The following is a 23,561-nucleotide window of genomic DNA, read 5'->3' as shown; positions in this document are numbered from 1 at the left end:
GGGGCCACTCCCAAGCCCCCCCTGCACCTCCTACCCAAGCAACAGCAACGCAGAGCTGGGGGGAGCCACAGGGACGGCTTTATTCACCGCCAAGGAGGCTCCAGGGGGGTCCAGTGGGGGGGGATTCGGGGTGCAGCCGATGTTCCAAGCCCCTGGAATCCCCGTGGCACGGCTACTCCCAGGTGTCTGGGGCGAAGGCGAAGGGGCAGAGCTTGTACCCGGCACCCACGTAGAACTTATTCTGGAACTCCACCCTGGCGAGGAGAGGGGGTTGAGGAGTGCTCTGTGAGGGGTCTGCCACGCCCCTCAGACCCAACCAGTAACCCATCAGATTTGGGGGCTCACCAGTGCAGGCGCAGGGCATGGAGGAAGGCAGAGAGCCCCTCCATCACCAGCAGGATGGCCACGGTCAGCACGGCGAAGGCAGCGAAGACGGGCACCAGCACCACGCCGCCCACGTAGCTCAGCCTCACAAAGCCGTTCCGCATCACCATAGTCCACAGGACCTCCGAGAGCTCTGGGAACGGGAGGGACAAGAGCAGGAGGGGGGAGTGAGGGTCTGCCTGGCTCTGAGTGGGACAAAAGGGGGACCAAGGAGACTCACGGGCGTGTGCCAGGCTGAGCGCCCAGAGCCGCAGGTAGGATGCGGTGTTGGAGATGCAGCCCAGGCAGTACTCGATGGTGTGGATTGCCTGGTGCATGAAGATTTCTGCGAAGTCCAAGTGCTGCAGGGAGGGAGGGGACATGGGACATCAGCAGGGGGCACAGACACCCTCATCCCACCACCAAGCCCGCCTGGACGCCGCTCACCTCGGCATCAGGGCTGTGCCTCCCGTTCTCCACGTCCTCCTTGGTGGCGTTGACGGAGTTCCCAGCCTCCTGCCCCTCCAGCAGCGGCTCCTGTTCCCCTGTGGCTGGCAGCTGCACCAGGACAGCACCAGCGGTGAGACCTCCCTGTGATCCCCACGGAGCCCCCCCAATGCCTCTGGCCTCACCATCCTCGGGGAACGCTGCCGGCACCACCGGTACAGCGGCGTCCCCAGGAGCAGGACAGGCACCGATGCCAGCGCCAGCACCACCAGCACCATCTGCAATGGCACCTGGAGCACAAGGACAGCATTTTGGGGTCTACCCGACCTGAGAACAGCTCTCCTGAGGGGTGAGGCGTAGGTGCCCGCCAGGGCGGTGGGGTGGTACCTGTCCCGGGTAGAGCGGGAGGTTCTCAGCATTGGAGGTGAAGAGAAACATGTCAATGAAGTGGATGAGGATGCTGGGGGCCACCCGGGAGTCAGCAGCACTGAACTTGATCCACTTGTAGAAGATGAGGAAGACCAGGTAGCCAAAAAGAGCCAGGAGGAAAATCATCTCTGGGAGGAACTCCAGGACCAGCCGGTGCCGCTGCTGGAAGTGCCTGGGTGGGGGGACATCGGCCATGCTCCGCTTGTCCCTCCTCACCCTCGCATGTCCTCGGCACCCACCGAGGTGCAGGGGTAGGTGACCCCAGCTGCCACCCCATCCCACCCAGGTGAGTCCAACCTCAGTCCCCCTGGCACGACCAGAGCCCGTGGGCGCAGCCCAAGGACTCACACGTGGTTGAAGACCCCCAACACAACGCCGAAGGCCATGTGGACGATGCCCAGCACCACTGACATCTTCATCTTGAAGGAGTTGAGGAAGTTGAGGTGGTTGGAGGCCAAGCTCCAGATCTGTCACAAACAAGGTGGGTGAGACTCTGCACTGCCCCAAAGAGGGTCCCACCGCGTTGTCATCCCCATGGGACACTCACCGGGTCGATCCCGAACGGATACGGCCCTTGGAAGACACCGGTGACATTGGGGTCCAGGGTGAGCGAGGGGTGGGTGGCGAGGTACTCAGAGCTGGGGGCAGAGCGAGGAGTGTCAGGGCCAGCAGGGAGAAGGGGACCCGGGCAGGGGGCACGGGGCTGGGACCCCACCTCCAGGAGGAGTGGTTGGCCATGGTGGCCACGCTCCAGGCGGAAGGGAAGATAGTGGTGGCTTTGCTGAAGCACTCATTGTATATGAAGCCGGTGTAGATGGAGAAGGCACCCATGAGCAAGATGAGGTAGCGCCCCTCGAAGAAGGTCAGCCAGATCTAAGGGGGCAAACACGGCTCCCAGGTCCCACACCACCTCCCCTGCCCCACACTGCTCCCTTCCCACAGCAGCACCCTGACCCACACTGTCCTTGTCCCGAGCCACCGGCCCCATTCTGCATCATCCAACCCCACTCCACGGCCCCAGCCTCATCCCACATCTCCAACTGCATCCCAACATCTCCATCCTGCCCCACCCTGCCCCACCTCGTTGGTGCCCTGCCGCAGGCGGGGGTTGTCCTCGTACAGCACCATCCAGAGCGCGAAGAGGAACATGAGCAGCCCGTGCCCCACGTCCCCAAACATGATGGCGAAGATGAAGGGGAAGGTGATGATGGCGTAGGGTGCTGTGGGACACAGGGACTGCATTACACAAGGTGTCCCCTCTCAGCTCTGGGCCTCAGGGGGTGCCAGGGGGCCTTACCGGGGTTCACCTCCTGGTAACTGGCCACCCCGTAGGCATCCACGATGCTCTGGAAGCCGGCGGTGAACTTGTTGGTGCGGATGAGGGTGGGGGGGCTCTCCGAGGTGGGGACGCGCTGCACGAAGCACTCCACGCTGGAGCCGCTCTGGTACTGCGGGAACAGCACCCACAACCTGATCCTGGCATCCCCAGCACTCCCCTGCCCCCCACGTGGAGCCTGCCCCCTGCACCCACCCCACAACACCCCCCACCTTCCTGGCACCTGCCCCCAGCACCTGGAGCCTGCCCCCTGCACCCACCCCAAAATCCCCCCCAGCCTGGTACACGCCCCGCCACGACAAGGGGACATAGGGACACCAAGCAACCTCTGGCATGAGGACGTGGGGACACTGAGCAACCCCACAAAAAGGACATGGAGGCACAGAACAACCCCTGGCACAAGGGCATGGGGACACCAAGAAACCTCTGACATGAAGGCGTGGAACAGCAAGAACCCCAGGCACAGACATGGGACACAGAGCAACTCCTGACACAAGGACAACTGAGCAACCCCGGAACAAGGACACAGATACACTGAACGATTCCTGGTGCAAGGACACGAGGACACCAGGATGGGGACACCAGGATGAGGACACCAAGCCACTCACGGATCCCTGGCGCAGGGCATCCTGCACTTGGGTGAGGTCCTGCACGGGGCACCAGACCTCGGCGATGAGGCACTTCTCGGTAACATCGAAGCTGCACTGGTTGAGGACGAGGTAGATGGCCTTCATCTTCTGCACCTGCACGCGCCAGGTGGGCAGCGCCAGCGCCACCTTGTCCAGCACCTCCGCCAGGTACTTCTCTGTCTCCTCCAGCGCCTGCAGGCACCTGTGTCAGGGATGGCAATCCAAGCGCGGCCCCCGCATCCCCTCAGGGCACCCAGCTCACCACGCTGAGCTCCTGGATATCGCCGTGCAGCCTGGAAATGGTGTCTGTCCTGCTGGCCTCGCTCTCTGGGTACAGATACACCTGGCAGTGGAAGCTGGGACAGAGGGACATCGCCATGTCAGGGGCTGTCAGGGCTCCCCGGCGGGGTCCAGAGTGGGTGTTACCAAATAAACCCCCTGTGGGCACGGCCACTCACCAGTCTGAGATCTTGCGGATCTTCTGCCCGATCTGCTCGCCCCAGTAGGATATGAGGAAGATGACCCAGGTGATGCTCTCGCCCTGGGGACAGCACAGTCCCGTGTCACTCTGGTGCCCGTCCCAGCCCCCACAGCTGTGCCAGCCCCGCCCCGGGTGCAGCCTCACCGTGGCCGGGTCCTCCATCGGCTCGGGCATCTCCACGAAGGAGGCCACCAGGTACCCGCGGCAGGCGCGCCACAGCAGCCGCTCGAAGGCGGACACTCGCCACGGGTGGATGACGCCGGCCACGAAGCTGCAGAGACACAGTAGGACCGCTGGGAGGGGCAGACTGCTCCAAGGCTGCCCCACAGGTCATCTCCAAGCCTTATCCCGCAGCCTCCCAGCGTCCCCACGGCCACCCTCCGCCCCACAGCCTTCCCCATCTCACTTGATCTTTCGCTCCAGGTGGCGGTGCAGGGAAGGGTCGAGGATGGGCTCACGCTCCGAGAGTGCCCGTGGCCGCGGCGGGGAGCCCAGGGGGGCCTGCAGCGATGCGGAGCAGAGGGATGAGCCTGGGGGAAACTGAGGCACGGGACAGCACCCCCCGCTCGGCGGGGACCCCCGGACGCACCGGCAGGCTGGTGAAGCGCTGTCCCTCGCGCAGGACGTGCAGGTACTGCCGCATGTCCCGCAGGCGGCCGCGCAGGGACGAGCGGCTCCGGGTGACCTCCCGCAGCTCCTGCGCCAGCTGCTCCGACTGCTCCTGCACCCGCAGCGCCTCCCGCGCCGCCGGCGCCCGCGGGCTCTCGGGACACGGCGCCAGCACCCGCCCCGCGGCCCGCAGCTCCTGCTGCAGGAAGGCTGGAGAAAGGGGAGGCACGGTCAGGCTGAGGGGCCGAGCCGGGCGTTCCCCCTGAGGAGCCCCCCTCAAAGTCAGCCCGCGGCCCCCCGACACTCACTGAAGGTTTTCTCCATCTCCTCGCAGCGCCGCACCTCGCCCACGAAGCGCCGCTGGAAGGGGCTCACTTTGGGGTTCAGCTGCGGGGGTACAGGGGTACAGTCACGGCATGGCCCCACGTTGGATTGGGAGGTTCAGCATCCCGCGGAAACAGGCAGCCCAGGCACCAAACCCAGCCTGAGCAACTTCCCTCTTCCCACGGCACCCTGAAACAGCCACCCCAAACCCAGCCGGACCAAACCCCCTGTACACAGCGCACTTCAAACCATCCACCCCAAACCCACTGCACCCAAGCCCACCCGGCCGGACCCCCTGCACCCCGGACACCCCAAAACGCCCCCCCAGCCCCTACTTACGTCCCTGAACTCGAGCAGCCCGCGCTCGCCCAGCTCGCTGATGCAGCTGTAGGCAGAAGCCGACTGGAGGAAGAGCTGGGCCAGGCAAACCTCCTCGCTGCGGAACAGGGAACCCATGGTCCCCCGAGAGCCCCGGTCCGGCCCGGGGAGCGGAGGCGTCAGGGCACACGCCTGGGGACGGGACAGAACGGAATATGAGGGAACGGGCTGGGATGGGAATGGGAAGCTGAGAGGAGGGCGGGTGAGGGCTGAGGGAAAGGGGGACAACAGGGCAGAGGTCGCCCCGGTGTCTCGGCGGCTGCGGCGACAGAACCGGGTTGTCCCCGCGCTGTGCCCGTGGGGAACCGGCCCGCTCGGTCACACGCGGCTGTGCCCAGCACCGGGCAGGCAAAGCACTTTGGAAACCCCCCGTGCCCCCTCCACCCCCCGCCCCATTCAGCTGCTTCTGAATCAGGGCTAGCACTCCCCGCCCCGGGCCCGCCCCGGCCGCCCCCGCGGGCCGGACCCGCTCCGGACCCACCCGCCCGAGCGGCTCCCCCCGTGCGGAGCTCGGCCGGGATCCAGCACTTCCTCTTCCCCTGGAAGAGCCCGGCCCCGGGGAGGGACCGAGCGGCCCGGCCCCGCCGCCCCCCGGGAACCCCGTTCTCCGGGACATTCCGCACCCGCACCGCGGCCCCTCGGAGACGGGACCCCCGCAACACCCTCCGAGGAGGATGGGAATGGGAAACATTTCCCGGAGCCAGGCTGAGCCGGGAGACCGCCCACCAGTATCAGCAGGACCCCCACACCGGTGTGAAACCGGACTGTTAGCGAGCAATCACTCAAAACAATCCCCATTTGCGCTAGAGCCAGGGCGCTTTGCTGGGGCCAGGCTGCCATCCCTGGAGAGGTTTGGGGTACTGCTGCCCAATCTGCATAAAACAAAGTGGGGAACAATCACTGCCTGCATCCTGCGAGGCGCAGTGGTCGCTCTTGTCATGCTCCCGGCCCTCCCTTGCACAACTCGCTCAGTTCCAACACTTCCCCTCCGGCAGCACCGGCTGAACTGCGCCGCCGTGGGCGGCAGCTGCGAAGGGATCACTGAGCCCCAAACACGCCCGAAGCGCTCCCAGACTCACAGGACTGAAACCTGGGCATTCCCCCCGAGCCTGATCGCATTTTAACCCATAGGACTTTGTGTCTAGTGGGCTTCTTCCCCCACCGCCGACAGATCAAACCATCACTTCGAGCAAGTGACAACTAAGTTGCAACAATCAAGTCACAGATCTCGTCCAAGATCTGCCAGGGGTGATTTGTTTTTACCCTTATCTTTTCCTTCTTTTTTTCTTTTTCCTTATACCATTCTTTAAAGTAACATTTTTTATGCTTTCACGTTGCTGTATTACTGTAGATATGAATGACCAAAACGGCTTCTAAAATAAACCCTTCACATACATACTTATAAACACGATTCATTAAGAGTCCTTTCACTCTAATCCACCCCTCTGTTACTCCCACCTTCGAGGGGCAGGTCCTGACAGCTGGTAGCACCAGGATTTCCCTGCTGGGATCACTGGGACCTTCATACTGGTACCACTGCGAGACTGCTGCCAGATTCACCAGGCACCCCACACTGGTACCCACACACCAGCACCACTGGGACACCCACACCAATACCACTAGAAGCTCCCCCACTGACACCATTGGGACCCTCTGCTGGGATCACCCAGATCACAGGCATCACTGGGACCCTGCACCAGGACCACTGTGAACCCTTCTTGCCAGGATCACAAGGACCCCCAGCCTGGCTGCCCTCAGAAGCTGGAAATAACCCTCCCAGATTCCCAGCATTGCCCCTCCATCCTTGCCTGACCCCCCTCCACCTCCTAGCACCCCCCCAGGACCTGCATCTGCCTCCCCAAAACACAACCACACATCCAGGGCTGGGTCCCCCCCAGGGTGGGGGGTCTGACCCCGGCGCTGGAAAGGAAAAGACACGGAGTTATGGGAAGGGGCTGGCACCCACAGTGCCAACAGAGGGGGTGAATCCCCAAACGCTTTATTTGGGGGACGAGTGGGGCCATCACCGGTACAGGTAATCGGCCTGGATGTTGGCCGCGATCTCGGCCTCCCACTTGTCGCCGTTGTTGAGCAGCTTCTCCTTGTTGTAGAGCAGCTCCTCGTGCGTCTCCGTCGAGAACTCGAAGTTGGGGCCCTGCCAGGGTGGGACGGGGTCACCCTTGGGGGTCACCGTGACGGGAAAAGAGGGTCCCCACAGTGTCCCCGGTCCCCATTCACCTCCACAATGGCGTCCACGGGACAGGCCTCCTGGCAGAACCCGCAGTAGATGCACTTGGTCATGTCGATGTCGTAGCGGGTGGTGCGGCGGCTGCCGTCGGCGCGGGGCTCGGCCTCGATGGTGATGGCCTGGCACGGGGGCACCGTCACGGCCGGAGCCCCGGGTGAGGGGGAGAAGGGGGAGGAAGGCTCACCTGCGCAGGGCACACAGCCTCGCAGAGCTTGCAGGCGATGCAGCGCTCCTCCCCGGACGGGTACCGGCGCAGCGCGTGCTCCCCGCGGAACCGCGGGCTCAGCGGGCCCTTCTCGAACGGGTAATTGATGGTGGCCGGCTCACGGAAAAGGTAGCTCAGGGTCATGGCCAGGCCTGCGAGGGAGAGAGAGGAGTTATGGCGAATTTGGGAACGGGGGTCACCCCAGAAACGAGGGTGAGCAGGGTCTCACCGCGGACCAGCTCGGTCCAGAGCAGGGTCTGGGCGGCGCGGTCGGTGATGGATCGCATGTCCATGGCTGGCTCCCGGACGTTGACGTACTCTGTGGGAAGAGGGGAGCTGTGCCCACTCTGCACAGCCCTGGGGAGGGGGCTGAGCCCCCAGGGGGGCAGCAGGGCCGTACTCACTGTAGCAGTCCCTGGGGGTGCTGGTGCTGAGCGGGCGCAGGGAGCCCAGCGGGGCCAGGGGGCCTGGGGAAGGACAGGAGGGTCAGCAGGGCCGAGAGGGGGTTTGCGGGGTACAGGAGGTTTGGGGATTGCCGAGCGGCCTCACCTGCACGGGCAGCCTGGTACAGCAGTCGCAGCGCTGCCATGGCTGGTCCTGGGTGCAGAGGGAACCTCAGCAAGGGACTGGAGCAGCCAGGGGCCCCCCACTTCCCATGGCACCCTGATCCCCACTCCTCCACCCAAAGAGACCCGAACACCCAGGCACCCAACACCGCAAAAGGGAACCCAAGTGCTCCCCTAGGGACTCAGGCATCCTGTTTCCTCTGCCAACCCCTCTCAAGGGACCAATGCATCCTGTCCCTCCTTGCAGCCCCTCCTAAGGGACCCAGGTATATTCTTCAAGTATCTTATCCATGCCCTAAAAGGGGCCCAGCTGTTCCCCCAAGTGACCCGGGCATTCTGCTCTCCCACGCCCCGGGGGCACACAGGTATCCCATCCTCTCCCATCCCTAAGGACCCAAGGCCCTGATGTCCTGCCTCCCCAAGGGACCCGCGTGTCCTCCCATTCCCGTTCCCAAGGCCCCTCCCCGCCGCACCCACCTGAGCCCCCAGCGGGGCCGATCCTTCCTGTCACCCCCAAGTCCCTGCCCGGCCAGTGTGTGGCCCTTCGGAGAGGATGGGGGCGGCGGGCAGCGCAGTGTCCGGGCCGCCCCCTCTGCCCCAAGCGGTATTTGGGAGGGCACTACACGCCACCGGAGGTGACCGCAGCCCCGAGCCGCCCCCGAGCCGCCCCCGAGCCTCCCCCGGGCCCCCCCAGGCTCCCCCGGGCCCCCCGTTCCACCCCACCTGCCCCAAGGGCCTCCGGCGTCCTGACCCCTGGCCGCCCCCGCGGGCACTACGCGTGCGCGTGCGGCGGCGCGTCGTGGGCGAGGCGAACGGCGGCGGACGAGCTTCTCATTGGTGGGAGTGCCGTCACGGGCTGGGGGGCGGGAAGAAAGAAGGGGAGGGGTCGCTGATTGGGCGGAGTGTGGCCGCACTGCGCGGCGATTGGTGGCGCGGGAGGAGGGGCGTGTCCGAAGGGCGGGCGGAAGCGGAAGCGGTAGGTCATGGCGGAGGCGCCCGGTTACGGTGCCGGTTCGGAGGCTCCCGCTCCTCCAGGGCTTCCCGCTCCTCCAGGGCTTCCCGAGCCTCCGGAGCTTTCCGTCCGGTTCCTGGAGCAGATCGGGCCGCGGGTGCCGGAAGATCTCGAAGCTGGGGCGGCCCAGACGCTTGGATTCACTACAAAGCCCGGCTCCGCCTCTGGTGGGCTCAGCGTTGGCCCCGAGCCCTCAGCCCCGGCACAGTCCCGGGGATGTTGCCCTTTCCCGATTAAAGTGTCTCTATCTCAGCTCCCTCGTCCAGTTCCGTCCATCCGCCCACCCGGGGGGATCCCTGAGGGATTCAGCCAGGACAATCCACGGCCCCGCAGGAATGGGTATCTCTTCACCGGCACAACCGGTCCCCCAAAACGGAGCGGCACGGAGCGAAGGAAGCTGGGATCGCGGGGCAGGATAAACGGGAACACGGGGCAAAGGACACGTGAGATCATGGGGCAAAGGAAACTTGGGATCATGGAGCAGGAGAAACTAGGAATACGGGGCAAAGGACACTGAGATCACGGGGCAAAGGAACCTGGGATCATAGAGCAGGAGAAACCAGGATCACCCCAGCTCAAGGATTTGGGATCAGGGAGTGGTTGTGGACCTTCTCAAGGCAAAGTACGCAACGAGGAGCACAGGAGACGCCTCTGCTCTGGTGGTACCAGTGGAAATAAAGCCCCAAAGAGCCAGAAAAGAGGGGTATGGGGCTGGGATGGAGGGAGATGCAGGGGACAAGGGACTGTTGGGGTGAGCAGGGGTGCAGGGAGGTGAACGGGAAGCATACAGGATGTGGAGAAACACCTTTCATTGCACCTGGGCACCAGGAGCAGCAGCAGGAGATGTGCTGGGCGGGGAGGCTCCAGAGGATCATCAGAGCAGGGTACAGCCGCTCTTACGTGTCACCTTGGAAGTGGCCCGGACGACCCCGAATTTCTGCTGGGTGTAGGGGGGGTAGCGCGGGGCGTTGAGGGGCTCCCAGCCCATCCCGCGCTTCAGGCACCCGCGGTGGTGGGAGAAGGTGTCGAAGCTGAACTTCCCGTGGTGCATCCCCAGGCCACTGTTCCCTGGAACACATAGCACAGGACCCCGGTGTGGAGCTGGATCTGGGCACCCTTTGGGGCAAAGAACCCAAAATCTGGTTCCCAGCTCTGTAAAAGCAGCACCACGGCTTCATCCAGCTGCTTTCCATGCCATGGATGAGCTTCCCAATAATGTGACCCAAAGAGGTGACCTAGTGGATATTTGGAGTAGGAAGGTTAGGCTGGGAGGTGGAGAGATTCCCAAAAACCCTCTTGTCAGTGGATTTTACCATTTCAATTAACATATTTAGCAACTGGAACGGTGTCACTGATGAGGTGATGACAGCAGCAGGATGCTCCCACCAGATGAGCTTCCCTACCACAGGAATACCCTCCAAAAGACATCCCATCCATGCTGGATCCAGCCCTGCTGCAAGGGGGCAGGACTGCAGGGCTGGAGAGGCACAAGGACCGAGGGGCCTTTGGTGAGGTGGGACCCAGCTCCAAGGGTGAATGGAAGCTGGCTGGCCAGGAACAAGCACAGGAAAGCCGGGCAGGCTGGCAAAAAGTAACAAGATCCACACATCCATCATTTGATAACAGATGGGATAACATTCCACGTGTCAGCCTGAGCCAGTCAGACCTCCTGATCAAACGCTCATCATGGCTGGGGTGATGTGTTGGGTTCAGTACTTCACACACCAGCAGCCCCAGGGATAAAGGGAGGGCACTGATTGCCTTCTGGCCAGCTGAGTGGGAAGAGAGGAAAAAAGATGGAAAACAGGAGCTGCTAGTCGAGATTATCCCATAAAAAGGGGGTGTCCCCATCATGGAATCCCAGAATAGTTTGAGTTGGAAAGGACCTTAAAGATTATCCAGTTCCACCTTCCAAAAGACCAGGTTGCTTCAAGCCCTGATTCCTTGTTTTAAGCAAGACACTTCTGTGGATCCAGGGAACACAGAGCTTGGGATGGGGAGCATGGAGAGAAGGAACTTCAGGGTGCTCCACAAGTGTCCAGCAAAGCCCAAGAGCCCAAGATGAAGCAAAGAGCTTCTGGAGGAGAATTTCCCTATGAGCTACTGAGCCCTCTGGAGCTGAGAGCCCCTCCTGAGACCCTTCCTGGCCACGGGTAGGATCACACCTGGATCCCAATGGCCAGGATTGGGGATTTTGGACCTACCAATGCCTCCGAAGGGCACCGAGGTCAGTGTGAAGTGCATCAGGGTGTCATTGCCACAGAAGCCTCCACTGCTCGTCCGCTCCAGGACTTGGTTCACCACCTGGGAGTGACAAGAAGAAGAAGGGACATGGGTCTCCCACCCCATTCCCCTACTTCCAAACACAATCCATGCCCCCTAACTAGGGCTGTGTGCTGCCAGGGAAACACTTGGAGCACAAACATGGCTGGATACAGCTGCCAAGGAGCACTGGGCAGGTTCAGGCCTGGCTTGGCTCTACCTTGTCATCGGAGGAGAAGGCGTAGAGGGCCAAGGGCCGCTCCCGGCTGTTGATGAAGTCGATGGCTTCATCCATGTTGGCGATGACAACAATGGGCAGGATGGGCCCGAAGATCTCCTCCTGCATGACAGGATCTGAGGGCTGCACGTCCGTCAGCACCGTGGGGGCTGCGGGGAGGAAACCCGACAGCATCAGCCAGGCACAGAGCTCAGAGATGACACCTTGGTTGTCCCTTCAGGACCCACCTCCTGCACAAAAGGCCACCTTCCTGGCCAAGCACCCAGTCCCTGTCACAATCTTCTCCAAACCTGAAATGCACTCTGTGCAGGGATGAGGACGTGAGTGACCCCTGAGCCTCACCGATGTAGCGTTCTGCCTCGTCCGTCTGTCCCCCGAGGGCCACGCGCCCACTGCACAGCAGCGCCCGGAGCCGCCGGAACTGCTTGTCACTCACAATGCGGCCGAAATCCGGCGATTCGCGGGGGTTGGGGCCATAGAAATCCTCGACGGCCTTACGCAGGGCTGGGATGAGCTTCTCCTGCATCTCCACGGTGCAGAGCAGGTAGTCGGGCGCGATGCAGGTCTGCCCCGCGTTGAAGAAGCGGCCCCAGGCCACGCGCCGCGCCACGTTGGTCACGTCGCAGGTGTCGGACACGTAGCAGGGGTTCTTGCCCCCCAGCTCCAGTGTCACCGGCGTCAGGTGCTTGGCAGCGGCCGTCATCACGATCCGCCCCACCGCGGGGCTGCCTGCAGGCAGGGAGAGCATGGATTGAGGTGGGAATCCCACCAGCCAGCACACGGCCCGGGGATGTGGCACTGAGTCCTGCCACAGCTCGGATACGCATCCCAGATCCTCCAACAGATCCTGGCACACACCCCCAGCCCACCCCTGCCTTCTGGAGGGAGCCCATCTTCCTCCTCACACAAAATCCAGGCGGGGCTCTGCTGTGTCCCATGGGACGTACCAGTGAAGAAGATGTAGTCAAACTTGTTCTCCAGCAGCCTGGTGGTCTCTGGCACGCCACCGGTCACCACAGCAAAGCAGTCCTGCAAGGAAATGAGGAAGGTCCCCTCCTGCCACCATCTGTCCCCACCAACAGCATCCCGGGAGACCGGGACACTGTCTGGGCATGGATGAAGGAAGTTGGGCAGTACATGGAAGTGGAGATGGTGTGTGAGGCAGGCACAGAGCACTGCTCTCTCTGTGCAGGGGTGCCCCAGCCATACGACAGGGATAGGGTGAGTGTCCCACCTTGTCCAGGTAGCTGGGCAGCGCTTCTGCCACGATTCTCTCTGTCTCCTTGGACACCTCTGAGGGTTTGATGATGGCACAGTTCCCTGGGGAAGACAGACGGGATGTTGGAGCTGTGACACAGTGACAGCCAGCCCTCACCAGTGCTCAGCACTGCTGGGATCCTCCAGGCCAGGGGACTGGGAGTTTGGGCTCACCAGCAGCGATGGCCCCGATGAGGGGCACCAGGAGGAGGTGGATGGGGTAGTTCCAGGGCGCTATGATGAGCACCACCCCGTAGGGGTCCTTGCGGATGAAGGCAGAGTCCAGCTGCATCGCCTGTGGGACACCCGCCACGTCAGGTCACCCCTGCACCGCCATCCCCCCAGCTCTGCCTCCCATCCTCCCTCTCCTCTTCCCTCTCACCAGGTTCTTGTCCACATGCTCGTCCTTCATCCAGCGGGACAGGTTGTTCAGGGTCTCATGGAGCTCGTTCTTGCACAGGAATATCTCAGACAATTCCGCTTCAAAGGGTGGCTGCAGACACCAAGGGTGCAACACGTCACCTTGGTGTGTCCTGCAGCTCTAATCCCAACACTCCACAGTGTTTTGCCCAGGATTTGGGGGCTGGAGCCCACTACACCCCATGCTGTATTTCAATCCCTAAGGGTGTTGAACACCTCCTGTGTCTGCAACTTGATGTTTTTAAGCATTGATTGCTTGAAATTAGGAAAAATTATGCAGATCCCATTCATCTGGACAACAGGAAGAATGGGGAGGGTGTCCAAAGGGACTAGGAGAAGAGGGTAGAGGAGAGAGAGGAGAGAGGAGAGAGGAGAGAGGAGAGAGGAGAGAGGAGAGAGGAGAGAGGAGAGAGGAGAGAGGAGAGAGGGGAGAGGGGAGAGGGGAGAGGGGAGAGGACAATGGACAAGTGACAAGAAGATGAGCTCTGTGTGTTATTAAGGCTCTGGCTGCAGAGCCAGGGGATCCAGGCTTGGGTAGTCACAGCCCTGGTGAACCCCAGGAGAGGAAAGGGGATGACATGAGGTGGGAAATTCAGGGCAGGAAGCATGGACAGAAATCAGGGATTAACCCGCCCATGGAAGAGGCAAACTGAGGCTGGTGGGTGTGTGTAGCAGTGCATTTCCACACCCAAGCAGGTGCCTTTATATAAGGGGAAGAGTTTCAGCTTACCTTGGAACATGTAAGGGAGTTAAACTAGAATTTTCTATAGCCTGCTCATTGTAACTGGCTCATTGCCAGCACAGAGGCAGTGATTGGGCTTTAGAAGTGCACCTCAAAACCTGTTCCCAGTTTCATTGGGCAAGGTGCCAAATAGCCCACTTAAACAATCAAGTTCTAAAGGGACAGCACAAATGTGCTCAAGAGGCATTTTCGGGATGTTGTAACAGGTATATAAACTTGTTCTTTATACTGTGTACGGCTTTGTTATTTGTTTTTGTATTATTTTCTTTCTTTTATGAAAACCTTTTTGCTTTTTCAAGACATACTCGATCATGCTGTCTTGCTAAATTCTTTAAGACATTTCTCTGCAAGGCTGGACCCTCAGGGGTATTGGAAACACCAACAGGTGTGGGAATGGCTATCCATGTCAAGGGGCTCCCCACAACCCCCTCTGTCTATGGTAGAGCAGGGATAGACTCTGGAGGACAGTGACTAGGACATGTTTCACCTCAGTCTCCCAAATCCACGGGACAGAGTCCAGACAGGGCTGGAGAACCCAACAAGAAGAGGACAAATCACCCCCAGCTGGGCTGTGGGAGCCCCTCAACTCCTCTGGCCACCGAGTCCTCCTGTTCTTGTCCCCTCTCACCTTGCCCAAGTCAGAGGCAGTGGCCTCCAGGATCTGCTGCTTCTTGTCATCCAGGAAGTGTCCCAGGGCCTCCAGCTGGGTCCTGCGGTATTCCATGGGCCGAGTCTTCCCAGACAGCCAGGATGCCCGCAGGTGGCTCACCAGCCCTGCAAAGGGATTCCTGCTGTGGGGACAGGGGTGTTAGAGGGACACCAGCCCCACTCCAGCTCCTCAGAGCTCTGCATCACCCCAGCCCAGCATCCCACTGCCACCCCAGGGAGAGGATGGGGCAGCAGACCCCTCCTGCCACCCCTCTGTCCCCCCACACTCTCACCTCGTGTCATCACCATCCTTGCCACCATCACCCTCGGGGGCTCTCCTGGCCTCGCTCTCCGGGGGCTGTGGGAGGACAATTCCGGTCTCCATGCTCCCACGGACGCGGCGCGGGATGGTTGCGGCGGGGTTACCAACCACAGCTTTCCTCTTCTCGGCTAACAGGGTGGCTGCCGGCTTCCTGCCCGGCCCCCTGGCCGCCTGCCCGGCCCCTTGGCCGCCTGCCCTGCCCCCTGGCCGCCGGCTCTGACCTTTGGCCGCCTGCCCTGCCGAACGTCACTGCTGGCTCCATTCCAGCTAAAACTGCTTGGGATGGGAAATGCTCCCCCACCTCCCCAGCCCGCCCAGCACCCCGCAAACCAGAGGAGGGAGGCACAAAGAGAGGCTGGGAGAGAGTTTGATGCGAAGTCTTTACTATAGGCAGAGTTACACGGAGCAAGGAGCAACGGCGAGGAGGGAGAGAGGTTTGTTCCAAAGGAAAAGTCTGTGTGAGGGGAGACGGGACTGATGGAAGCACTTCTCCACCAGAAAGAGAGGTTTGGAGTAGGAAAAAGTTTTTAGTTGTTTCAGCTGTGTCCTGGAAAATGGTTCGGAGCAGAGGCCACAAGGGTGCAGGAGGGGATGTGCATCCCATCTGTCCAACATGCTCCATGCTTCAGGCGAAGGACACGGCGAGGAAGTGGGGAACGGGATGAAGAGGGAGAGGGGGACAGTCCCCGCTCTCCACGCTGACTCCGTGGCATCCTCAGGGCAGGACACAGCAGCCTCAGAGCAGGGTGCAGGTGCCCCTGCGCTTCACCTCGAAGGTGGTGGTGAGGAGCCCCAGCTTCTGCGGGGTGTAGGGGGGGTAGCGCGGGGCGTTGAGCGTCTCCAGCCCCATGCTCCGGTGCAGGCAGCCGCGGTGGTGGGAGAAGGTGTCGAAGGTGAACTTCCCGTGGTATTTTCCCAGGCCGCTGTTCCCTGGAACACACAGGACAGGCCCGTGCTCAGGACGGGACTCTGCTCCTGATGATGCCTTCTCCAACATCAAAACGAGGGGAAAAAGACACCTAGAGGATTTTCTGAGCAGCACAGACATGGTGGAGGAATTCCGTTCTTCCAGTGCCTCCTCCAGGTACGTGGATGCTCAGTCCAGCCAATCCTGCTGCAGCTCAGCAGTTTGGAGGCCCCGGCATCTCCTTTTTACCCACCTCCATTTATCCACACAAGCTTTGCTGGGTTCTGCAAGTCTTGATTTCCCTCCATGATGCTCCACCACATCTCCCCGCGGTTGGAGCTGTTCAGCCTTTTTCCTGGAACTCTAAAAACCTGGAGCCGCATTGGCTACACCAGTTCTCCCAGTTCCTGTGGCTGGTTTAACTGGAGGTTAAGAGCCCAGTGACTTCCCGTGGAAGCTTTGGTGCCATCTCACCCCAGTGACTTCAGCCCCTGCCCCTGCTCTGAAGTGGCTTTACCTGATAATTGGAGGTGGTTGGTCTGAATCATTCCCAATTAGGGTAAGTTACAAAATGGGAAGTACAAAAAATTGTTCCCTGAGCCACAGGCAGGTGAGGAATTAATTGTCTGGGTGTTTCTTTATGTCTGATTCAGGTGCCAGCCCTGACAGAGATGCTGAGCAAGGGCAGCACCAAAGGAAGGGACTTATCCCAGAAATATTTTGGGAGGAGATCAAGACAGGGGGAAGTATTCTGGGAAACAACATTCCTGTATTCCTGTATCCCTGGACCATGCTGCACCACAGCCTAGGGCTGAGCAGCCTCACTTTTCACCTGAGAAAGCAAAAATTGGTGCCTCTGGAGACCCAAAATTTCTTCTTCTCCCAGGAGGATCTCCAAGATCCTGTAAGATGTTCTCCAGGTTTTCCTAAGAGTTTTGTTCCTACTGTTTTGTTCTAAAAACTGGAATGAAGGTACAACCTGGCTCCTTAAGAGACTTTAAGGGATCCAGCCCAGCACCACACTGGCTGCAGGAGGAAACTCACATTCCTCACCATGGCTCAGGCCAAGGATCACACCTGGATTGGGGATTTTGGACCTACCAATGCCTCCGAAGGGCAGCGAGGTCAGTGTCAAGTGCATCAGGGTGTCATTGCCACAGAAGCCTCCGCTGCTCGTCCGCTCCAGGACCTGGTTCACTATCTGGAAGGGAGCAGAGAAGGCAGATGAGGGGCTTGCACTTGGCAAACCTTACCCAGTTTACCCATTGGATGTTCCCAGAGGGTTTGGGCTCTAAAGACCCTCCAGAGCATGTCCTAGGGCCCGTGGAGGTGGCGCCTGACTCCCTCCCCGCTTTTTCTGCTCTGCAGACACACCTTGCTGTCGCAGGAGAAGGCGTAGAGGGCCAAGGGCCGCGGCCGCGCGTTGATGAAGTCGATGGCTTCATCCATGTTGGCGATGACAACAATGGGCAGGATGGGCCCGAAGATCTCCTCCTGCATGGCAGGGTCCGAGGGCAGCACGTCCGCCAGCACCGTGGGGGCTGCGGGGAGGAAACCCGACAGCATCAGCCAGGCACAGAGCTCAGAGATGACACTTCCCCTCAGGACCCATTTTAAGCACTCCTAAAACTCTTTTCCCTCTAGAGCCTCCCCTCTGTATGAAGACCCCCCTGAAAAACCCCCAGTGTGGCCACCAAGACGTGAGTGACCCCTGAGCCTCACCGATGTAGCGTTCTGCCTCGTCCGTCTGTCCCCCGAGGGCCACGCGCCCGCTGCACAGCAGCGCCCGGAGCCGCCGGAACTGCTTGTCACTCACAATGCGGCCAAAATCCGGCGATTCGCGGGGGTTGGGGCCGAAGAACTCGGTGATGGCTGCACGCAGGGCGGGCATGAGCTTCTCCTGCATCTCCACGGTGCAGAGCAGGTAGTCGGGCGCGATGCAGGTCTGCCCCGCGTTGAAGAAGCGGCCCCAGGCCACGCGCCGCGCCACGTTGGTCACGTCGCAGGTGTCGGACACGTAGCAGGGGTTCTTGCCCCCCAGCTCCAGCGTCACCGGCGTCAGGTGCTTGGCAGCGGCCGTCATCACGATCCGCCCCACCGCGGGGCTGCCTGCAGGCAGGGAGAGCATGGATTGAGGTGGGAATCCCACCAGCCAGCACACGGCCCGGGGATGTGGCACTGAGTCCTGCCACAGCTCGGATACGCATCCCAGATCCTCCAACAGATCCTGGCACACGCCCCCAGCCCACCCCTGCCTTCTGGAGGGAGCCCATCTTCCTCCTCACACAAAATCCAGGCGGGGCTCTGCTGTGTCCCATGGGACGTACCAGTGAAGAAGATGTAGTCAAACTTGTTCTCCAGCAGCCTGGTGGTCTCTGGCACGCCACCGGTCACCACAGCAAAGCAGTCCTGCAAGGAAACAGAAAGAATCCCCTTTTGTCACCATCTGTCCCCACCAACAGGAAGCTGGGACATTGGCTGAGCACAGAGGGAGGAGGTTCAGCACATAGGTGATGTGTGGGGATGGTGGGTGTGAGGCAGGGTTGGGAACACCATGGCTCAGGAACAACAGCCAAGGACAGGAAGGGCTCCTCACATTGTCCAGGTAACAGCTCAGCGTTTCAGCAACGAGCCTCTCTGTGTTCTTGGAGATCTCTGAGGGTTTGATGATGGCACAGTTCCCTGGAGGAAGAAGAACAGGACATCAGCACAGTGACATGGTTACAGCCAGCCCTTCTGGGGACTAGACCCCTGGGGAGACCCTGGCACTTCTAGGCCAGGGGACTGGAAGTTTGTGCTCACCAGCAGCGATGGCCCCGATGAGGGGCACCAGGAAGAGGTGGATGGGGTAGTTCCAGGGTGCTATGATGAGCACCACCCCGTAGGGGTCCTTGCGGATGAAGGCAGAGTCCAGCTGCATCACCTTCAAGGAAGAACATGACCTCAGCACTGCCTTCCCCACCAGCAATCCCTCTGCCCCGCTTCCCTTTTCCCAGAGCCTCCTTCTTACCAGGTTCTTGTCCACGTGCTCATCCTTCATCCATTGGGACAGGTTGTTGAGGGTGACATTGAGCTCATTCTTGCAGAGGAGGATCTCGCTGAAGAAAGCCTCGAAGGATGGCTGGGGACAGACATCATGGAAGTGCCACCCCAACACTGACCCCATCACTGTCCCCCTAACACAGACCCCATCACCCCAACCCCACCACCCCAGGGGGCATCTCTCCCCTCTTCCAAACATGAATAGCAGGAGGATCTCTTCAGCAGAAGTTTCCATCACCTCCTGTAAGTCCCAGGGAATATCAGTATCCCAGAAACTTTATGAAAATGGTTATTTGGCCAGAAAGAAAGAAAAAAAAAACCAAATTGAACATTTTCATGGTATTTAACAAATTCCTGAGCTTAGCACTGTGAACTGGCAACAGAGCCCTGAGCCAAGGGGACACCCAAGCAGTGTCACCAGAGCTCCTGAAGACCTGGTTGTGGTGGAAGGCATCCTGACCACTTGGATATTCAAGCTGGAGGCAAAGCCCCAAGCTCCCTTCCACCACCCCTGGAAAAAAGCTGAACCTTTTAGTCTTAAGTTTAGTCAACATGTTAAGACCTTGACTAAAGGGAAGTAATAAGAACCACAGCTTAATTAAACCCCTTGTTTAAGAGAAGTGGGTCCTCTCCATAACTGCGGAGCACAGACTGGGATCATATCATCCTTGCAGGAGAAGTGTGAAGACACCAGGGATAGCCCAGCCGGCTCAGGGGAGCCCCTTCATGACCGTGGAGAGCAGGGGCTCCTGTGCTGCAACATCATATTTTGGACACCTACGACCCAAAAACATCCCTGGCTTGGAGTCTTCCTGCCACCCCCACACCACTTTGGGATCAGGAAGGCTGGTTCCTGATTCCCAGGATCTTCCACCACCAAGAGACCTTCAGGTCCCCAAAATGCAGCTGCCAGGAGGTGCGAGGACCCTTTTGGACATGAGGGCTCAGCAGGCACATGAGATAATCAGGTGAAGCAACGGGGCTGATCTCAACCCAAGATGACAACGGCATCACCAGGATAAGGAAGATGATGCTTCATTAAGAATTCTGATGGGATACAAAGGCTGTGAGATAGGACATTAAGTCTGAGGTCATCCAAGTGCCACCAGTCATTGACAGCAGAGAGGAACCGGCACCGCTGGAGGTGAGACACCACCTCTGCTGCGTAAGAGCAGATGAAGTGTCCATCTAGCTATGAGGGCCCGGCTGCATAACAAGCTCATTACTGGACAACCGGATCTAATTAGGCGTAATTAGGAAAGATGATGGACACACTCAGAGCACTGATGCCTATCAGGGCCTGGCTGAAGGAAAAGGCCTCGCCTCCAACAAACACGGCAATTAGGAGCCTTGGGAGAAGGCAGGACGTGAAAAGATATTGCTGAGGGCATGGGCTGCTTCACTGGTGCCAAAAAACAGGGGAGAATCATATAATAGAATCCTGGAATGGTTTGGGTTGGAAGGGATCTTAAAGCTCATCCAGTTCTGCCCCCTCATGGGCAGGGACACCTTCCACTAGCCCAGGCTGCTCCAAGCCCCATCCAGCCTAGCCTTGAACACTTCCAGGAATGATGAGGTGAGACCACTAGAATTATCCATGGTGCAGATGTTCCCGCTTCACCTGCAGCTCATCCAGGAGCTCCTGGCATGCCCAAATACCCCGAGCCATATCCAGAGCCCTGCCCATGCCACCATGCTAGTGAAACCAGTCCCTTGGAGGCCCTGGGAGGAATGTGCAGTGCCAGCACTGTTGCACAATGCCAGTAATGCCGGGTGTGCCAGGCTGGCCAGGAGCACCTCAGGATGTCACCTCTGTGGAAGTGACACGGACCCCCCCAGGATGCAGATCAGAGTGTGAAATGCTCTCATCTCAGCAGGTCACCAACAGGCCAGTAGGGTTTTTGCCTGGTTTCAGGGCACCCAGGGATGGGATCAACAGCACAGCCCCTCCACTATCCCTGGATCTGCAGGGATCCAGCACTTACAAATGCACGAGCCTGGGAGGACATCAAGGGGGAAGCAGGACCCCAAAGAAAGGGACACCCTGTGCCCAGACCCTCACAAGGATGCAATATCCAGACAAGGGTGTATGAAGGACTTCAAAGATGCGATGCCATCTAATCCCCTAATCCCAGTCCCTCTTACCTTGCCCATGTCCAATTCGGTGGCTTCCAGGATCTCCTCCTTCTTGTCATCCAGGAAGCGTCCCAGAGCCTCCAGCTGGGCCACACGGTATTCCATGGGCCGCGTCTTCCCCGAGAGCCAGGATGCCCGCAGGTGGCTCACCAGCCCCCCATAGGGGTTCCCACTGCAGGGACGAGGGTGTGAGAGGGGACCCAGCCCCATTCTACTTCCCCAGAGCTTCATGTCATCTCAGATCCACGTTACCCTATCCCAGCATCAAACTGGACCCCAGATTCTCTAGGGACAGGGCAGGGAGTCCACACACACCTGTCTCCCTTGCTGCTGGGAGCAGCCCAATGCAGCACCATTCCCAGCAGATCCTGTTTTCTCCCTTGGGCAGTGCTAGGATGTGGTGGCTCAAACCTCAGACTTTTCCCCCAGCACCAACCTGGGGTCCCCATTGCCCCACTGTGGCACTGCCACAGCCCCCCCACCCACCTCCCTGTCTCCCTCCTGCCCCCAGCCCCTTGCTCTCACCACGGAGTGCTGCAGACCATCGGCACTGGCCCCTTCCCGATCCCGCTGCCTCCACTGCACCCAGCAGCTTTCCCAGGATCTGTGCCAGGATCACTGCCCGTGGTGCTGCACTTGCCGTAGCCCTGGAGCTGCTGCCTGGGGGGCTCGAGGGGCTGCTGCATGCCAAGCTGTTGGAAGGAGCTGCCGGTCTCCATGGAGAGCGTGGTGGCCCTAGTGAGAGACACTGCGTGGGTTATGCCAGGATGGAAGTGCTGGAGATGCCGGCTCGATCCCAAGAGGAGTCACCCGCGGCACCTTTGAAGGGCGGCTTGGTGCTCAGGGCATCCTGGTTGTGGGGTGACTCAGCCCAGAGCAGCTGCCAGAGGCCCTGGGAGATGCCTGGGATTCCCGGGATAATCACCATCCTCTAGACACTGACCTGCCCAGGCTGCCCTGCTGATGTAGGGTCACCTATGGGGACCTCAGGGACAAGACAGCCCCAAATCTGGGGGGCAGAGCTGCAGCCCCCATCTGTCACCCTCCCCCTGCCCAGACACCCACCCTTCCTCGAGGGAACCCCCCCTGTGCCACATAGCCCCACCAGCATGGGGGGCGTCAGAGGGGTGCCAGTTTTGGGGACCCCGCAGTGCTTACCTGGGAGCTTGTGTGGAAGCTGGAAGAGCGTGAGGCCAGGCAGGCACTGCCGAGGCTCGGTGTGGGGGTCCCTAAATGCTGTGGGGCTGGGCCCCATGGACAGGGGCGGGAAGGACTGGGCCCCGCCTCCGTGGGGCTGGCAGTGGGGACAAGGTCTGGGATGGGATAGGATGGAATGGGACCTCCCCCTTGGAGGGATGGTGGAACTCCCACGGCCACCACACTGCCACCATGAACCTTGACCCATTTGGACCCCACAGACACCCCTCATCCGGCTCCTGTGACCACCCTGACCTATGGGGTTCCCATAGACACCCCTCATTCTGCTCCTGTGACCACTCTGATCCATGGGATTCCAATAGACACCCCTCATCCCTCCTCCTGTGACCACTCTGATCCATGGGGTTCCCGTAGACACCCCTCATCCTGCTTCCCAAAGGTTCCATAATCAATAGACAGCCACCATGCGGCTACCATGACCACCCTGATCCACAGGGATCCCACTAACATCCCTCATCCTGCTTCTCAAGGATTCCATGATCAATAGAAACCCATTATCCTGCTCCCAGGATCACCCTGACTCATGGGGTGAGGACCCTTCATCCTGCTTCCCAAGGGTTCCACGACCAACAGACTCTCCTCATCCTGCTCCCAGCAGCACCCTCAGGAAGAGCCCTTTGCCCCAGGTACCCCAGGGTGGCTCCCATCGCCTGGGGTGTGGGGGACCCTCAGGATGGGGGTCCTTTGCCCCTGCCCCACTGCCATGACCCTGCTGGGGTTGTTCCCTGCATATCCCCCCTATCCTGCAGAAACCAGCACCCTCCCATAAGTTCCATCTCAAGAATCCCCCGCTACCGGCTGGGCCAGATCCTGCCCCGGAGATGTCACCCCATCCGCCCGGCGCGGCAGTCCCCCCGCCCTGCCCCGGGGCACCGCGCCGTGCCACGCACCCGGGCACCCTCCCGGCCCCAGCTCTGGGGTGACACCAGGGCAGGCACGTGCCCTACACCCCCGACTGGGGTGTCCCCCGCGCCCAGGCACCATGGCACATCCCCCGGGCCGGGAAGGGGAAGCGAAAGCAGCAGGGCACAGCACCCAGTGCCACGAGGGACCCCGGGGAGGCAGCACGCACGCCGAGCCCTGGTGGGAACGCTGGGGAAGCTGGGGGGGTCCCAGGGACGCGGGGGCGGTGGGGAAGGCTGGGGTGCTGTGCGATGGGGGAGCAATGGGTGCTGGGCGGGGGCTCAGGGTGCTGTGCGGGCTGGGGTATGATGAGCGCCGCGGAGGTCGGGGTGCTGAGAAAGGCGCGGGCGGGGAGCACTGAGGAGCGCGGGCAGGGACCGGGGGGAATCCGGGAGCGGGGGTCCGGGAACGGCCCCTTTAACCACCTCCGTCCCGCCCG

The 23,561-nt window shown here is 60.7% G+C and overlaps 4 protein-coding genes across 7 annotated transcripts; all 4 read right to left on the bottom strand.

Annotated features, from left to right (window-relative positions):
• Positions 1 to 56: 56 nt before the first annotated feature.
• TCIRG1 (T cell immune regulator 1, ATPase H+ transporting V0 subunit a3) lies at positions 57 to 5,543 on the bottom strand. The gene is made up of 20 exons (XM_063397743.1): positions 5,478 to 5,543; positions 4,958 to 5,128; positions 4,603 to 4,681; positions 4,275 to 4,504; positions 4,092 to 4,186; positions 3,830 to 3,956; positions 3,663 to 3,745; positions 3,467 to 3,560; positions 3,184 to 3,396; positions 2,537 to 2,687; positions 2,320 to 2,459; positions 1,955 to 2,112; positions 1,787 to 1,877; positions 1,588 to 1,706; positions 1,198 to 1,411; positions 996 to 1,100; positions 811 to 921; positions 605 to 725; positions 346 to 517; positions 57 to 254 (listed from the first exon to the last, which is right to left on the bottom strand). Exons 2-20 carry the CDS (start codon positions 5,072 to 5,074, stop codon positions 173 to 175), a joined length of 2,502 nt encoding a protein of 833 aa, XP_063253813.1. The 5' UTR covers positions 5,075 to 5,128; positions 5,478 to 5,543; the 3' UTR covers positions 57 to 172.
• A 1,395-nt stretch (positions 5,544 to 6,938) lies between these two features.
• Positions 6,939 to 8,829, bottom strand: NDUFS8 (NADH:ubiquinone oxidoreductase core subunit S8). 2 transcript variants are annotated; one of them, XM_063397747.1, is made up of 7 exons: positions 8,739 to 8,829; positions 7,999 to 8,046; positions 7,854 to 7,916; positions 7,679 to 7,768; positions 7,429 to 7,601; positions 7,235 to 7,363; positions 6,939 to 7,151 (listed from the first exon to the last, which is right to left on the bottom strand). In XM_063397747.1, exons 2-7 carry the CDS (start codon positions 8,036 to 8,038, stop codon positions 7,020 to 7,022), a joined length of 627 nt encoding a protein of 208 aa, XP_063253817.1. In that variant the 5' UTR covers positions 8,039 to 8,046; positions 8,739 to 8,829; the 3' UTR covers positions 6,939 to 7,019. The 2 variants fall into 2 exon arrangements, with proteins under 2 accessions (XP_063253817.1, XP_063253818.1); XM_063397748.1 differs by lacking the exon at positions 8,739 to 8,829 and adding an exon at positions 8,493 to 8,689.
• On the bottom strand, positions 8,739 to 15,071 carry LOC134550851 (aldehyde dehydrogenase family 3 member B1-like). 3 transcript variants are annotated; one of them, XR_010080459.1, is made up of 11 exons: positions 14,888 to 15,071; positions 14,575 to 14,737; positions 13,167 to 13,277; positions 12,959 to 13,079; positions 12,762 to 12,847; positions 12,475 to 12,556; positions 11,870 to 12,256; positions 11,510 to 11,676; positions 11,232 to 11,331; positions 9,833 to 10,095; positions 8,739 to 8,871 (listed from the first exon to the last, which is right to left on the bottom strand). XR_010080459.1 is itself a non-coding variant. In XM_063397744.1 (10 exons), the coding sequence occupies exons 1-10, from the start codon at positions 14,977 to 14,979 to the stop codon at positions 9,902 to 9,904; spliced, it is 1,503 nt and encodes a 500-aa protein (XP_063253814.1). In that variant the 5' UTR covers positions 14,980 to 15,071; the 3' UTR covers positions 9,822 to 9,901. The 3 variants fall into 3 exon arrangements, 2 of the variants coding, with proteins under 2 accessions (XP_063253814.1, XP_063253815.1); XM_063397744.1 differs by lacking the exon at positions 8,739 to 8,871 and having other exon boundaries at positions 9,822 to 10,095; XM_063397745.1 differs by lacking the exon at positions 8,739 to 8,871 and having other exon boundaries at positions 9,822 to 10,095; positions 14,575 to 14,734.
• Positions 15,072 to 15,290: 219 nt separating this feature from the next.
• Positions 15,291 to 23,286, bottom strand: LOC134550835 (aldehyde dehydrogenase family 3 member B1-like). The gene is made up of 11 exons (XM_063397721.1): positions 22,160 to 23,286; positions 21,527 to 21,736; positions 21,011 to 21,173; positions 18,834 to 18,944; positions 18,626 to 18,746; positions 18,420 to 18,505; positions 18,151 to 18,232; positions 17,546 to 17,932; positions 17,198 to 17,364; positions 16,925 to 17,024; positions 15,291 to 15,846 (listed from the first exon to the last, which is right to left on the bottom strand). Exons 2-11 carry the CDS (start codon positions 21,718 to 21,720, stop codon positions 15,653 to 15,655), a joined length of 1,605 nt encoding a protein of 534 aa, XP_063253791.1. The 5' UTR covers positions 21,721 to 21,736; positions 22,160 to 23,286; the 3' UTR covers positions 15,291 to 15,652.
• Between the last annotated feature and the right edge of the window lie 275 nt (positions 23,287 to 23,561).

Source organism: Prinia subflava, chromosome 5, assembly GCF_021018805.1.
Source record: "Prinia subflava isolate CZ2003 ecotype Zambia chromosome 5, Cam_Psub_1.2, whole genome shotgun sequence".
Taxonomy (NCBI): domain Eukaryota; kingdom Metazoa; phylum Chordata; class Aves; order Passeriformes; family Cisticolidae; genus Prinia; species Prinia subflava.
The sequence above is the reverse complement of the archived record's forward strand: the minus strand, read 5'-3'. Positions and strand labels throughout refer to the sequence as shown.